This window comes from Mauremys reevesii, linkage group 2, assembly GCF_016161935.1.
Source record: "Mauremys reevesii isolate NIE-2019 linkage group 2, ASM1616193v1, whole genome shotgun sequence".
Taxonomy (NCBI): domain Eukaryota; kingdom Metazoa; phylum Chordata; order Testudines; family Geoemydidae; genus Mauremys; species Mauremys reevesii.
Window position 1 is genome coordinate 66,837,876 of NC_052624.1, and position 15,357 is coordinate 66,853,232.

General features: G+C 39.4%; 1 protein-coding gene across 11 annotated transcripts in view; it reads right to left on the reverse strand.

The window, feature by feature from the left end:
* Positions 1 to 15,357, reverse strand: part of TBC1D5 (TBC1 domain family member 5) — a 487,219-nt gene that overhangs the window by 189,380 nt on the left and 282,482 nt on the right. For all 11 annotated transcript variants that reach the window (XM_039523970.1, XM_039523969.1, XM_039523966.1 and 8 more), the window contains one exon: positions 5,583 to 5,755. In XM_039523970.1, the coding sequence (XP_039379904.1) occupies positions 5,583 to 5,755 (173 nt within the window). The remainder of the gene's footprint in view (positions 1 to 5,582; positions 5,756 to 15,357) is intronic.

The following is a 15,357-nucleotide window of genomic DNA, read 5'->3' on the forward strand; positions in this document are numbered from 1 at the left end:
GAGAGTGATACAGTTAGGGGAAAGAATTCTGGCTTGTACTGAGGTGGCATGAGAGAGAAAGAGAAACAGGTGGATGCCCTACAGCAGAGCTCATAGCAAAGCAGCTAATAAAAATAGTAGTGGAGCTGCACAGCTGCTGTTGTCTTTTCTGTAACACAATCTTTCTAATGCTACCTACTGATCTATGCTAATGACTGGTGTCAAAAGTTACCCTATAAACTTGCTACTACTACGCTCCATCAAAATTTTTTTTGCTACCATGTGGCTATACTGGAATATAATTCTAATATCAATCTACAGTGCTTGAATCTGAACCTCACACTGCAGCGCCAACAACAAGCTATCCTAGCTATCTGACTGATCTTCATAAAGTGGAACCATGGGGGGGCAAAGACATTGGCACATACTGTTCTGAAGAGAGCTTTTTTTGTTCTCAGACAAAACTGTCATGAAATATTTATAAACATACACAAGCTTTATATTTGTATGGATGTGCTTATACAGAATTTGTTTAACCAATATGATATTGGTATATAATCTGCCTTCACTGTTATGATGAAGCTGTTTCCAAATATAAGCCAACGGTGTCAATTTTCTCTTAAAGAAAGCTTTTACACTCAGGACATGGGGCACTATGTTTGTGTGTATTATTTTTTATGAATCCATATGATAAACATTAATATCACCTGATGGCAGTTATTGCATGCAGATTCTTGAGAATTTCATTCAGTTCAATATTAATATATGTAATTCACTCTGAAACCCTTGTTATATAAAACAAACCAGTTGTAAAAATATTATGTGGTAATATATTTTTTAATTTATTAATCATATTTTAAATGAAATGTAAAATAATCCTCTAGTACAAATTACTTTAAATGGAAGACAATGCATTGAAAACCTTGTCTTTTTAAAAATGTTCCTTTCTCAAGTTGAGAATACAGCCTGGCTTTAAGCTGACACTGGAAACACTGCCTGTATAAGAAGCAACAGAATGGTTTTGCAATAATTATTTTGCACTTTAACATGAATTAGATGTAAGGGTCAGAGAAATTAACACTTAAATACCATTTAATCTAGGACATTAATCATCGTTAACCCATCTAATTCTACAGTTAAACTGAATATTCAATCTGTCAACCTCTCTAAGTATCTAATCCTTTTATTCAGATTTAACTTTTAAAAAAAAAATTTACAGGACGTTTATTGTCTGGAAGCCTGTCATTGAACTACCAATGTAATCAATTTACAGTTTTATTTAAATATATTTTTGTACATTTTACTTTCTAACTACAAAATAGTCAAATGAGACATAACAGACAGATTCATTTATTTTGTATTGCATACTCAATGTGTAGAATCATCATGAACGTTAAACGGCCTTATCCGGACACATACTATTTAAAGTATTAGAAACCCTAGAGACACGGGGAAATAACTCATGGGGTTAAGAAGGAGTTAAATAGCCTTTCACTTTTATTTTGCTCATTCAAACCCAGCCCGTGTTGGTAGTTGCTGAAAAATTATCTGAAGGATGCGCAGTGGCCTACTATATATTAAATGAATTGGTGGTCAAATTTCACATAGTAGACACGTGTCCATATTAAAACGACCACATTTGGCACCCGTTTTGGGCATCTGAGAGATAAAAGACTAAATGGATATGAAAAGCAAAGTAGCTTATCACACCTAATGGTGTTTTCATTTTGGCCAGCATAGATTCTCAATGGCAGGATACAGGAACACAGGTCCCAATGCCATGGATTTAAAAAAAAAAAAAATCAGTCTCCTGGGTCCCTTTTCTCTAATGGCCAAATTCTCTGTATATTTAATACAATCCAAAGAAATATCACTATTCTGGCTACAAGATGAATACAGTAACTCCTCGCTTAACGTTGTAGTTATGTTCCTGAAAAATTTGACTTTAAGTGAAATGAAATTAAGCAAATCCAATTTCCCCATAAGAATTAAATGTAAATGGGGGGGGGGGAGGAGTTAGGTTCCAGGGAAATTTTTTTCACCAGACAAAAAACTATATGTTTTTATCTATCTATCTATCTATATATATACACACACACACACACACAGTGTAAATTTAAAAAAAAACAATTGAATACTGTACACAGCAATGATGATTGTGAAGCTTGGTTGAGGTGGTAAAGTTACAGGGTGGAAGAGGGTGAGATATTTCCCAGGAATGCCTTACTGCTAAATGATGAACTAGCACTCGGCTGAGCCCTCAAGGGTTAACACATTGTTGTTAATGTAGCATCACATTCTACAAGGCAGCACAAATGGAGGGAGGGGAGACAGCATGGCAGACAGAGACACACATCCTGTGTGTGGGGGAGGGAGAGAGAGATGCGCATTGCCCCTTTAAGTACGCTAACACAACTCTAAGCACTTGCCTTTAAAAAAATCAGGAAGTTGAGACAGCAGCTGTGGCCAGCAAGTTCTCTCCGTCCTGAGCCCTGTCCTGTCCCCACCCTGCTCTATACGGAGAAGGGGTAAGCGGGGGGCAGAAGTAGGGGGGAGGGGGATACTGTGACATGAGCCCCCCACTTTCCCCCTCCCTTGCACAACAAGCAGGAGGCTTCCGGGAGCAGCTCCAAGGCAGAGGGCAGGAGCAGCACATGGCAGTGGGGGGGAAGGACAGCTGAATTGCCGGCAATTGGTAGCCTGCTGGGCGGCTGCTGCACAAGGAACTTAGGGGAGCTGGTAGGGGGGCTGCCAGTCCACCCTGGTTCTAAGCCCCAACCAGCTAGCTGCAATGGGCTGCTCTTCCTGCAAGCAGTGGACAAAGCAGGCGGCTGCCAAACAACGTCATAAGGGAGCATTGCGCAACCTTAAACAAGCATGTTCCCTAATTGATCAGCAACGTAACAATGAAACGACGTTAACCGGGATGACTTTAAGTGAGGAGTTACTGTACAGTGAATTATGAATGTTTCCATCCTTCTACTTTTACCCCTTCAATTCGAATGAGACCACAAGTACACACAACCCACTAATGAACCTTTCCTCCCATAAATTATTTTCATCACTGTGACGTAATTTGTCCTAAAGATATCATGCAGCTTGTAATGCAAGGTCAAATATCCCTGGTCCCTCATTCCAGCAAGCCATATGGTATGGACAAAGATAGATATTGTTGATTGCTGTCTCAAATAAAACTAGCACTAAATAAAGAAATCATCAAGCAGAACATTCAGATGCTTGATCTGAACAACCAAAATTATTAGTCATACCACAAGTACTGTACTGACTTAGTGCTCAAAAAACAGTTTTTTTTTAAAGGAGGTAACCAAGTCATATTTCTGAATATTAACCACACAAGCAAGAAACTTTTGAAAATTATTATTAAAGCATACACAAAATCCTGACCTGGTGACTAGACTCCTGATCAGAACAAGTTTCTCTGTCATTACAAATAGAAGAATGACTGCTGCTAAATGTAAAATGTTAAAAGCAAATATATGAAGTTACATACATTATAAACAAATATTTATCACTTCACCTACCACTGAAACTGAAAATATGAAAAGTTAAAGACATGTTGTATTTGTAAAGAGACCTACAGCCTGCCGAACTCAGTCTAACTGGCTATCCCAAATCCACTACTTATTACAAACCTTTCACTCTGCTGTTTATCTTATCTCCTTCCTCTTGCTCCTGCACCATTTTAGTAGAATATTCCCAGGGTTGTGCATTGTGAGGTTTAAATTACAGTTAAATACTAAACCAAACCAAAACCTCTTTGTTAGTAAACACTTTTTGCAACTAATTTAATCTAAGTGCTCTCATGAGCCCTTGCTTATCTTACTTAAGCTGGAAATGTAAAGCAACTATTGCTAATAGTTAAAATGACTAGAAATGTCTCCTCTAGCTCAAAAACCATTAACCACAACACAAAATTTGGCATTTGAAGCAGTCAACTTGTGCACAACTGGAAACCATTATTCAGAAAAATGCCTATCTGACAGCACTAGAGGCAAGAATAATTACAATATGCTCACATTATTTTTCCTCAGTACTTCACACTGAATCAGACATTCGTAATGGAAATGACCTGCTAGAAAATCTAGTCCACTACTTTGCAAATGCTGGTTTGTTCTCTATGATACATTTTTTAGAGCTTTGCCAAGCCTAGGTTAAAAAGTGTCCTAACTGATGGACTTTCACTGTTTCTATTGATAATTTTACAGCTTAATACCTCCCTGTCAAGAAAGTTTTCTTGATACTCTCTGAAGCTTTCCTTTTTTTAAATTTCATCCCACAAGCATAAAGTCTCCACCATTTCTACCTCTGTGTGTGTCACCTGAGAACAGATTGCTCTATTATTGTTGCCATATTGCACCACAAAATCAGGTCTACTTTGCCTTCCATGTTTACTCCTCATCAATACTGAGTTTCAGGTTTTGCCTTCCCAGTGTATATCTGTGTTATGGATTAGTTTTGTCCCAACATATCCGTTTGTATTCTTCCAAGTTGTTTCTTATTTTCCTTTTTATCCATATTTCTAAACTCTTAAGGTATGTGAGCATTATTTTTCTGTCCTCATTGGTGCTTATACCACTTTCCAATTTAATATGATTTGTGAAGTTCAGTAAAGAACTGTCTGCCTCTTCTTTCAGATCATTAGTGAAGTTATTAAATAAAATGAGACCCATACGGTATCCCAACTAGATAATCTGCCCTGTCCCCAATTTTAACACCTTGTCATTTATCTTTCCTTGTTTGTAGCCTCTTCAGACAATTTTCAATTTATGTGACAGGGTTCATATCACAGCCCACTTAGCTTAACTTTGCAAGATTATGCGGGAGATTGTATCAAAGAATTTACTAAAGTCTAAATATATTCATATCATGTTAAAAAATTAGTATATGAAGGTAATTTTATAAAAAACAACCAGGTGTGATAAAATTTGTTCTTTATAAACCTAGGCTACTTATTGTTCTCAGTTCCATTATCCTCTAGATCTTAAATGAGTATGTCTCTTAATATGTCTTCCATTTTACTATAGATTCAAGTTAGACTTCATCTTTAAAGATCACAATATAACCTAACATTTGTATAAAACATAGATAGTCTACCAACCTTGATAAATCTGCAATATTTAGATCCAAGGAAACAAAACGACAGAGCTCAACTTAAGGTAAAATTGTTAGTCAGCGTTACTTACAACATATTCTCTTATGGCAACTGTATACATGGTCTTCCCAACTGTCCCATGTATACTGAACTGAACTTCTGCATTTTAGAAAACTGAAGCTGGGTGACATTAGAAGAGTCTTTTTCCAGAAATTCCAACTCAAAAATATTTCAAATAAATACTTCAGAAAACTGTTGTACAAAAATACTTCAGAATACTTCCAGGCATATAATAAAGCATTTTCCATTTATGAAGTGTGGTTAGCAGAATAAGCACATGCACATAAAGGTAAGTAGTGCTTTTTCTTAATTACATTTCCCTTTATTCCAGAAGACATTAATGTTTTAAAACAAGTGGGGCAAATATTCCCTATTTTATGAAAAACAAATTGCAAGCAATTAAAGTAAAGAAGGCATTATAAACACTTACAGTCCATAAATCTGTGGAGCAATTTCTAGCCTGTTCAGATGCATGTACAGCTCAATATCATGTTTCTTCAGCAGGTGATCCTGTATCTGGTTTACTTTAGTTACAATAGCAATAGATGGACCTAAATCCTGTGGCCTCGCAAATGGTATAGGTGTCATCATTGCATCTTTCTCCTAAAGACAGAAAAACAATCAGGAAATGAATTATTAAAACACTTTGCATGAAACGTCAGTATAGACGTACATGAGAGATAATTACTTTCCTGTAATCACTAACTTCTGAAGTAAACATCTCAACAAATCACCTTAACCAAGCTCAGAGTTCTGGTTCTAGCAGGAGTGCCTCAGGGCAACCTGTTGTAGGCACCTGCCCCTCACTTCAAGTTAACTTCGTTCTATTGGTCAATATGCTCCCATGTTGGTAAAGTGTAAAAACGTCATCATAATGACAGAACCACAAGTCTGTGCAGGTTTCCTACTCTCAGGCACTAAAAAGTCCAGTAATAAATAAATGAAAAAAATGTAATAAAGCAAACTTTTTTTTTTAAAGAAACAAAGTGAATGTGCTTGGACCAGTCTTATTATAAAGGTATGTTTTTTTAAAAAAAAGAAAACTCAGGTGAAGTAACATGCCAACCTAAACTGTTAAACTTTTAAAATTAGCAGATATGGTGAATAAGATACCAAACTGAAAAAAAAAATAAGTGGGAAAATACAAAAATAAGAGACATTGTGAAAACAACATAAGGGGTTGGGGAAAGTGATCATGAGACTCCAAAAAGGTTACAGCTTGATACCAAATCTTGATCCTGGCAAAGCACAGGACAAATCAAAGTCCTAGATTTTAATGAAAGTTTGCAGAAAAAAAAACCACATAATTGCTTTCAAAATATCTTTAATGGAAATAAATCCGAAGCTCGCTGCCACAGAAAACAGAGACCCCAGTCCTATAAACACTCATGCACATGCTGAACTTTAAGTACTGTGAGCAGTCTCACAAATGAAAGTCTTTTATACCCTTAAGTATTTGCAGGATCCAGGCTTTGTTTTGCCCAGAATGGGCTTTGACATGGTCTTTGAATTGCTGGCCCACCAGACTGTTATAATGAGAGCAGTAAGGCAGCTATTTAAGACACGATGCTCTTGGAGACAGTGGAATCTATTAAGTTAGCATAAAATGAAACAAAAACCTGGGTAGACATTGTAAAAGCTTTAGTCTGACCCAGATAAAAGCATAGGAACCTTTTTGACATCAAACCTACAAAGGGATTTCCATAGCAGGATGATTAAACTGTAACTGACACCACCAGCTTATTCCTGAGAAAGGTAAGGTGTGTGTCACAGAGGCTTGCAGCTCAGTCACTCTGCAAAGTGAGGCAAATGGCTTTCAGTGTATGAAATATGAACTCCCAGGAATTGAGTTACTAAAAGGGAACCATTCATCAGATTAGGAGCATTGTATTACCCCATAACAATGTAGCAGTCCCTTATTAACCTCATAGCCACGGACTAGCTACAGAGTATGCTCTTCATTACAGCTGGTCTGAATGGTTCTACCCATTTCTAGAGGAATGCTACAAGAAATAGTAGAATCTTTGATATGGTACTTTTTTTTTTTAAACAGACACCCCCTTTATTATTATTTATTCTTATCATCACAGCACCCAGGAGCTCCAGTCATATACCAGGTCTTCACTGCACTAGGTGATGTACAGACACAGAACAAAAAGACAGTCCTGGACTCCAAGCACTTACAGCCCCTATATAAGGCAAGAGGCAATGGATGGATACAGACAGCTGGAGGAATACAAGGAAACCAAGAGATAATATCATCCAAATGGACAGGACACAGACAGGGTGGGGAAAGGGGCATGACACACAAGCAGAGTGAACTAGGTGATTGCAGCAAACAGCATGTTAGTTCACTGATTTTTTTGAAGATGTGTGTGTGGCTTTAGTTATGAGGAAGAAGGGGCAAGGGAGGAGAGGCAGGTGTGGTGTGAATCTTAGGAGAAGAGTCAGAGACAAGAAGGGGAGATCTGGAGCAAATGACCAATCAGCACAGGGCAGAAAAAGTGAGAACAATCTACAGTTTTGACTTCCACTTTGGCTCCTTCTAGTCTTACTGGCTGGAGTCCCCAGCTGGCTGTCTCAGATTTTAGGAGATACTGCCCATCTACCAACTTGTACAGAAAATGGTGGGTGACAATGCCAAACTACCTACAGAGGGAGCCACCACCACCTTGGACTGCCTATCATGGATGGTCTTCTGTATACAAGAGATTGATTATTTTAGTCACATTATCTCTAAGTAATGGGAACGCCAGATCTCTGTAACATTCATTGCCCTTCTCTTCATCCCCAGTGGAGACATATGTAGCCTCAGGAGAGTTTTCTGTCTCTTTTGTGCCTAAATAGAAACACAAACTGTTCCAGATCTGAGGTAGAGTAGAGTAGTCTCTTCTCACCATAGGTGAAGCTTGGGGTTTCAGTGGAGGCAATTCATGGCTTGAGCTGCCAGTGTTCAGTATCACTAGGCTGGCATCTTGAAACACCAATGAAATCAAGTTTCAGAGTGGTAGCTGTGTTAGTCTGCATCAGCAAAAAGAACAGGAGTACTTGTGGCACCTTAGAGACTAACAAATTTATTTGGGCATAAGCTTTCATGGGCTAAACCCCACTTCATCGGATGCATGCAGTGGAAAATACAGAAGGAAGATATACATACACAGAGAACATGAAAAATGGGTGTTGCCATACCAACTCTAACGAGACTAATCAATTAAGGTGGGCTATTATCAGCAGGAGAAAAAAAAACTTTTGTAGTGACAATCAGGATGGCCCATTTCAAACAGTTGACAAGAAGGTGTGAGTAACAGTAGGGGGAAAATTAGCATGGGGAAATAATTTTTACTTTGTGTAATGACCCATCCACTCCCAGTCTTTATTCAAGCCTAATTTAATGGTGTCCAGTTTGCAAATTAATTCCAATTCTGCAGTTTCTCATTGGAGCCTGTTTTTGAAGTTTTTTTGTTGGAGAATTGTGAATTTTAGGTCTGTAATTGAGTGACCAGGGAGGCTGAAGTGTTCTCCGACTGGTTTTTGAATGTTATAATCCTTGATGTCTGATTTGTGTCCATTTATTCTTTTGCATAGAGACTGTCCGGTTTGGCCAATGTACATGGCAGAGGGGCATTGCTTGCATATATCACATTGGTAGATGTGCAGACGTCAAATCAGACAGGAGCAAGCGGAAGGGGAGGGGGCAGAGAGGAGCGATCAGTGGGCTGGGCCTTGGAGGAAAGAGATTGAGTGAGGGCAGGGCCTTGGAGCAGAGCGTGGATAGAGTAGGGACGGGGCCATGGTCCAGGCTTGGGGGCCCCTTCTGCATGTGGGCTGGTACTCTGGGGCCATTGTAAACCCGATACTGCCTCATCCATGTGCACAAAGGAGGATTCCTCCCTCCCCTGCATAAAGACACAGGTGATCACAACCTACTGCTGTTTGGGGCCAGGGTGGGCTGAACACCCTCTTGGGCTGATGGAGAACAAGAATGACTGAGCCATAGCAGCACAGAGTTTAGTAAGCATAACTGGCCGCGCCTGAAAAGCCACAATAAGTGTATGCTTTGAATGGAGAAAGGAAGAGTGGGATACATGTCCTCACCCACAGCTAATCATAGGAAGACTCCTCCCTTGCTCACCATTCTCACTAGCCTTTCAGAAACAGGTCACCAGATTGGCCAGCTTTCTTTCTGCCCAGCTTGCCTTACTCCCCGGGGCATTCTGCACCAAAAATATCTGTGCCAAAAAATTAGAAATTCTGCATACAATATTTTAAAATTCTGAAAATGTTGTGTGTCAAAATAATGCTATATAATCATGCCAGTTTCAATTATTTTGGTAATTTATTTCAAACTACCTGTCAGCAAGTATGTCTGTAACAATACAGACACGCAAAATTTCCCCTGGGAGTAGAGAGTTAAAGAAACCCCGATGACAACCCAGTTCATGTTTCTCTGCCCCCTTCCCCCACAGAGCCCAGCCGGGGGGCCAGACACCCAAAAGCCCTCCTCCCCAGAGCCCAACCATGCCCCCCCTGAGACCAGATCCCCGTCCCCCCCCCCAGAGCCTACCTGCAGCGCCCCCTTGCCCAGACATCAGTATCTCCCCCCCGGACCGCCCCAGGGATCCAGAGGGATAAACAGCCTGATGCTTGGGTCCAGGCTTGCACAGAATTTCCTGTGCGCTGTCCTCTCCTTCCCTCAGAACATGCTGGGAACTGCAACTTCCAGGAACCCTCTAGCTCCCCACCCCTCATAAGTGTCTGCATTGCGCAAGCTGGGCTCTGCCGAGTCAAGTGGCCCCTAGTGGCGGATAGCAGCTCTGCAACCGATTTTTGTGGGGGAAAGGAAATTCTGCGCACACATTAATTTCTGCAAAATTCTGCATTGCGCAGTGGTGCAGAATTCCCCCAGGAGTATTGCCTGGCTTTTTGTTTCTCCACTGCTCGCTTCCTCCTCCTGTTTGTGACCCTTTCTACTATTTCATTAGTTATAAATTAAAATGCCAAAAAAATGGAAAAGGAGTGTTTGTTTATTCTCTACGTATGAAATACAAGAAAAACAATACGAGAAATGCAAGAATACAAGAAAAACCACTCACTTTCATTTGGTACAATACAGTAAGAATTCATGCCTGTCTTACTGACTTCCTGCACAAACATCTCCATTTGCCTTTGAAACCATTTGTTTACCTCCTGTCTTTGTGCAAGGCATACTAAAATAGGTAGACTATGGACAGAACACATCTATAATATGCGCTAAACACACAGGCCATATCTGCAGTTGGTGTAACGTCAGCATAACCCATTAAAATCAATTGATACATGCCAGTTTACACCAGCTGAAGATCTGGCCTTTTCAGTCTAGTCACTGCATGCTCTCATACTATTGGAGACATTAAGGCCTTGATTTTTAAAACTTCCTTTGATTACAGGCATAAATTATTACATTTAGATATCTAACTACTTGATTGCACCTGCAAAACCGATACAACAGTTACTTAACAAAATGCTAGCATTTGTGCCCACAATTGACTATAGGCACAAAACTGTGTCTGTGAAGTCAGAAACTAGGCTAAAGCACCCGTACAAGTTTGGCTATCAGTATATCAAAATCAAGCTATAACAAGGTTCTGAGTATCAAAAGTCTATTTCAAATAATCAAGAATATTAAGAAAGTGTGTCAAAACTGAGAGCCATTCTTCACATGCACTTTCTGTGGACCTCGACATAATGTAACAGTGACATATTGCTGACTGAGTACTTCATCACCGAGGCTAAGTGCATCAAATGGCATACGTTTTCAAGAGATATAAGTAGAGAGTATGCATCTAATTGCAGTACATCAGTATCCCAGCAATTAACCACAATGTTGGCTAATGGTTAATTTCTAATATCAAAGACATTAATCACACTAATAGAAATGCTGCATGTCTTACTCTGAAGAGCATGACAGAATATGTGGTATGATGGAACTTGCATTTGACCATGTAGCAACACACTGACCATGCAGACATCCAGATTTGATGTGTTCCAAGCTGAATGGGAAAAATGTTTACAATATATTTGGTGTACTTCTTCCTCTAATCCAGCTAAGAAAATGACTATACACGTAGTCAAATCGAATTGTTCCAACATATTTATGACAATGAGCAAATCATATCAAACTGATGGGGAAGAATTGATTCCAACAAAAAGACACTGAAATTTAAAGCACCACCACCAGCCAAAATGGTCACTGGGAATGAACATATCATATCTGCCTCAGAAGTAGAAAAATAGGTTGACAGTATACTGTTGTGTTGAACTCCATACTCTATTTTTATGTTAGCCTGCCAACCCCAACAAATAAGCTCCATAAAATGAAAACTGATGTAATGAACATTACTCGGAAAACATTTCATGCAAGCCAGGATTCAACTATCTTTTGTTAACCTGAATCACAAACACTAATTCCCAAATAGAAGGTCGTTGCACCATAAAAGACAAATAGGCAGATAGTACAGGGAGTCCAGAAATGCGCTATATGCCATACAGAAGATATAAGAACAAATATGAATATCTATAGGAGCCAAATACAATGGCAACATTTTAGATCAAGCATGAGGAAGAACATCTCCAAACCCTTGCCACACAAACAAATATGCCCTAAAGTGACACGAACTGAGATGGTTGATATAAATGTATAATTACACATCAGTGTAATTAATGCATATCTGTGTTAGGAAAAAAGCAATATAGCAGTAGAGAGGCTAGGACAACACACATACAAAACACAGACAGATTTCTCTCATTAACCACTAGGGAATGCAGTAGCTGAAGAAGCTCCTCTAATGGCAATTGGGAGTAATGGAACCAACTGTTAGAGGCTATAAAATTTAACACGTATCTCATAGCACATGCTTCTTCTACCTCATTTGTGAAGTTTCAAACTTTATTACATAGCCAGTCCTCAAAGTAATTATTGTAAAAGACAAAGGGTTGTTAAAGATTATACATGTTTTTTAAAAAAACAAAATCATATGCAATTAGATATTAATCCATATGCTCTGTATTGCTAATTATTTACACCAGCGTCATGGAAAAGGCAATGTAAACCTTTACCTTCTACCCAAGCACTGTAAATCTCTAGATTGACTTAGCTAGTTTCAATGTAAAATTCAAGCTCAAACTTCACTAGTTTTACTAAGAAGTTGGAACAATTTAAATGTTTAATAAGCTGAGTTCCGAACAGTTGGTGATAAAAGACACATCTCACAGCATCACTTAGAATAAAAATGACTATGTAATGAGTTCATAAAATGTATAACAAGAGTTTTACCTGAATTACAGGCAATTATTTAAAATTCCATTGAGTACCTTATTGGCCCCAGCTAACTGAGGCCAAAATGTTTATACCAGGTACCTAAAGATATGCACTTAAGGCTATATTGAGGCATCTAAATAAAAACAGTTGCTTTCATGGGAGCTGTGGGAGAACACCACCTTTTTTTTACGTGCCTAAATATAGGTTTAAGTGCATACAATCAGGCACCCAGAAAACAACAGTTTGGTGACAAATTCATGAACTTCTGATATTCTTTTTGAGGTTTGGAGAAAACTGAAGTGCAGCAAGTGAACCGAAACCTGAAGGTCTCTCAGGAAGTGACTTATTAATGAGTTTGGGTCATACACAGCATGACTACATTTCACATAGTGTCTTTCATACAAACTGTCCCAAAACACTCCAGGGAGTTAAAACACAATCAGGTAAGAAAGAAATTAAGAGCCAAATATACAGGGGAAAAAAATTTAGATTTGAAAAGAGAGTCCATGAGGTAGGAAAATACAGGAATTTTGTTGCATAATGAGGATGAGAAAGGATGCCTGTGCTGCATGAGCAAAGGATGCTTGGGTAAAAGTACAGAAAGACAAGGTACAACAGGTAGACTGGAGAGAATCTGTCAAGGGCCTGGCATTGTTTTAACTAGATTTTGAAATAAACAAGAAACTTAATGGAGTAGAGCAGGAGTCAGCAACCTTTCAGAAGTGGTGTGCCGAGTCTTCATTTATTCACTCTAATTTAAGGTTTCGCGTGCCGGTAATACATTTTAACGTTTTTAGAAGGTCTCTTTCTATAAGTCTATAATATATAACTAAGCTATTGTTGTATGTAAAGTAAATAAGGTTTTTAAAATGTTTAAGAAGCTTCATTTAAAATTAAATTAAAATGCAGAGCCCCCTGGCCTGGTGGCCAGGACCCGGGCAGTGAGAGTACCACTGAAAATCAGCTTGCGTGCCGCCTTCGGCACCCGTGCCATAGGTTGCCTACCCCTGGAGTAGAGTAATGAACTAATATAGCCTGGCTTTATACATGTGATTAAAATATGCAGAAAACTTAAGTCTAAGTCTGAAGAGCAGAAACCGGGGAAGAAGCGGTAACAAAGAATTCAATAGTTAAGAAGAGAGGACATAAAGGCACAGATCAGGAGTGAAGCAAAGGTGGAATTCAGGCAAAGATACACTTGCAGTTTTGTGGAGGTGGAAATAAGTAGCTGTGGATGAGGGAGTTGAGGGAAGGAGAGTGCAGTGTTATCCAGTTACCGAGAGTGAAGACAAATAGGAAATCTGAGTTGAGGCGGGACAAGAGTATGATCTTCTTGTCCAAGTGTAATATTTCAACTTTGGAAACATTTATCAAAAGGATATTTTCATGAAGCCAGGAGGACACTTTGTCAAGGTGAACAGGGAGGAGTTATTAAAGGTGCTAGAGCAAATCTTTCAGAAAACATCCAGTCTGTTTTCCATTTGTTATATATTATTTTTTAATTTTTACAGCTGCCTTCACTGCCCTTCTAAACCAGAACACCTTATTAATCAGTATGGCCTTCTTCCTCAATTGTGCCTTTTTGGGAATATAGTAAGGTGTTTTTAAATGACTCCCAATGATCCTCACATTTTTCTGATTAAAATTCTTCCTCACAACTGATTTGGCTCCTAATGGTTTTCAGTTTTGTGAAATTGGAGCTATTAAAGCACCAGTATATATGTAACTAGTCTTGATTTTATTCTGCTTGCATATTATAAATGTGTTCGAGTCATGATCACTTGTACCTAAACTACAATTAATTTTTAGTTTTGTGATCAATTCCTCTTTATCTGTTAGGATAAGATCTAATGACCGCACCGCACCTTTAAGCGGGGGAGGGGGAATATTATCTGGCGGGCTGAGGGAAGAGGAACAGTTGTCTATGGGTGGGTGGGGAAGGGAGAGATCAGAAGCTGCTGCAAAAGCGAGGAATGGGTCAGGGTTGTGACACTGATTTATCCCCTGAGACCGGAAGGGCAGAAGGATTTAAAAAGGGGGCAAGCCCAGGTGTCCTGTTCCACAGAGCAGGCAAGGCAGCATCCATCCTCCATGCCCTTTAGGTGGCAAAAGACCAGGTTTCGTCAGGACCTGCTGTGGGGATTGTGCTAGCCACCTCTTTTTAGGGGAGTTGGGAAGGAATTTTTCCCTCATCACCAGATTGGCCTAGGTGGAGTAGAGGTTTTTTCGCCTTCCCCACATTGGGTTCAGAGAGGGTTTTGTTGATGTGAGGCATGAAGGGTTAGGCTAATATGTCGCAACTCATTATGTAAGTGTGGGGCGACTGTCCAGTGCAGGTTCTTCACAAGGAAGGTATACACAGTCACTGGATAAATGGCTTACGAGGTGTTGGTTAAAGGAACAGAAGAGGGCAGGGGTGTGCGGGATTCCTATGAATGGTATGGCAGGGAGCCCATCCCCCTTTCTTATAGCCCACCTTAACCCTCCTATGTGGAGGGAGGTGGGTAGGAAGGTCCCAGAAACCTCAGGGACCTGGATGGAAAAAGACAGGGGGCTGGCAGAAGTTATTGAATTAAGTTGGGGTTACTAGCACTGTGCACTTTTACCTGTCAGGCAGTACTAGACATCTAATAATAAAGTTGCTGCCCGATTAAAATCATATTGAGTGTATCCTGTCCTCCTTTCGCTATAGCCGGACAATAAAGAATTCCCTCGTGTGGGCTGCAACACTTTTTGAGTTACAAAATTGTCATATATAATGTTTAAAAATTCCACAGATATTTTAGTACTGGCAGCAGGAGATCTCCAACATATGTAACTCTAACTGAAGTCTCCTATGATCACACAGCTTTTTTCCCTGGACACATTGTAGATAGGTCTTAAGGAGGCAATCATCCTGTTCCCAATG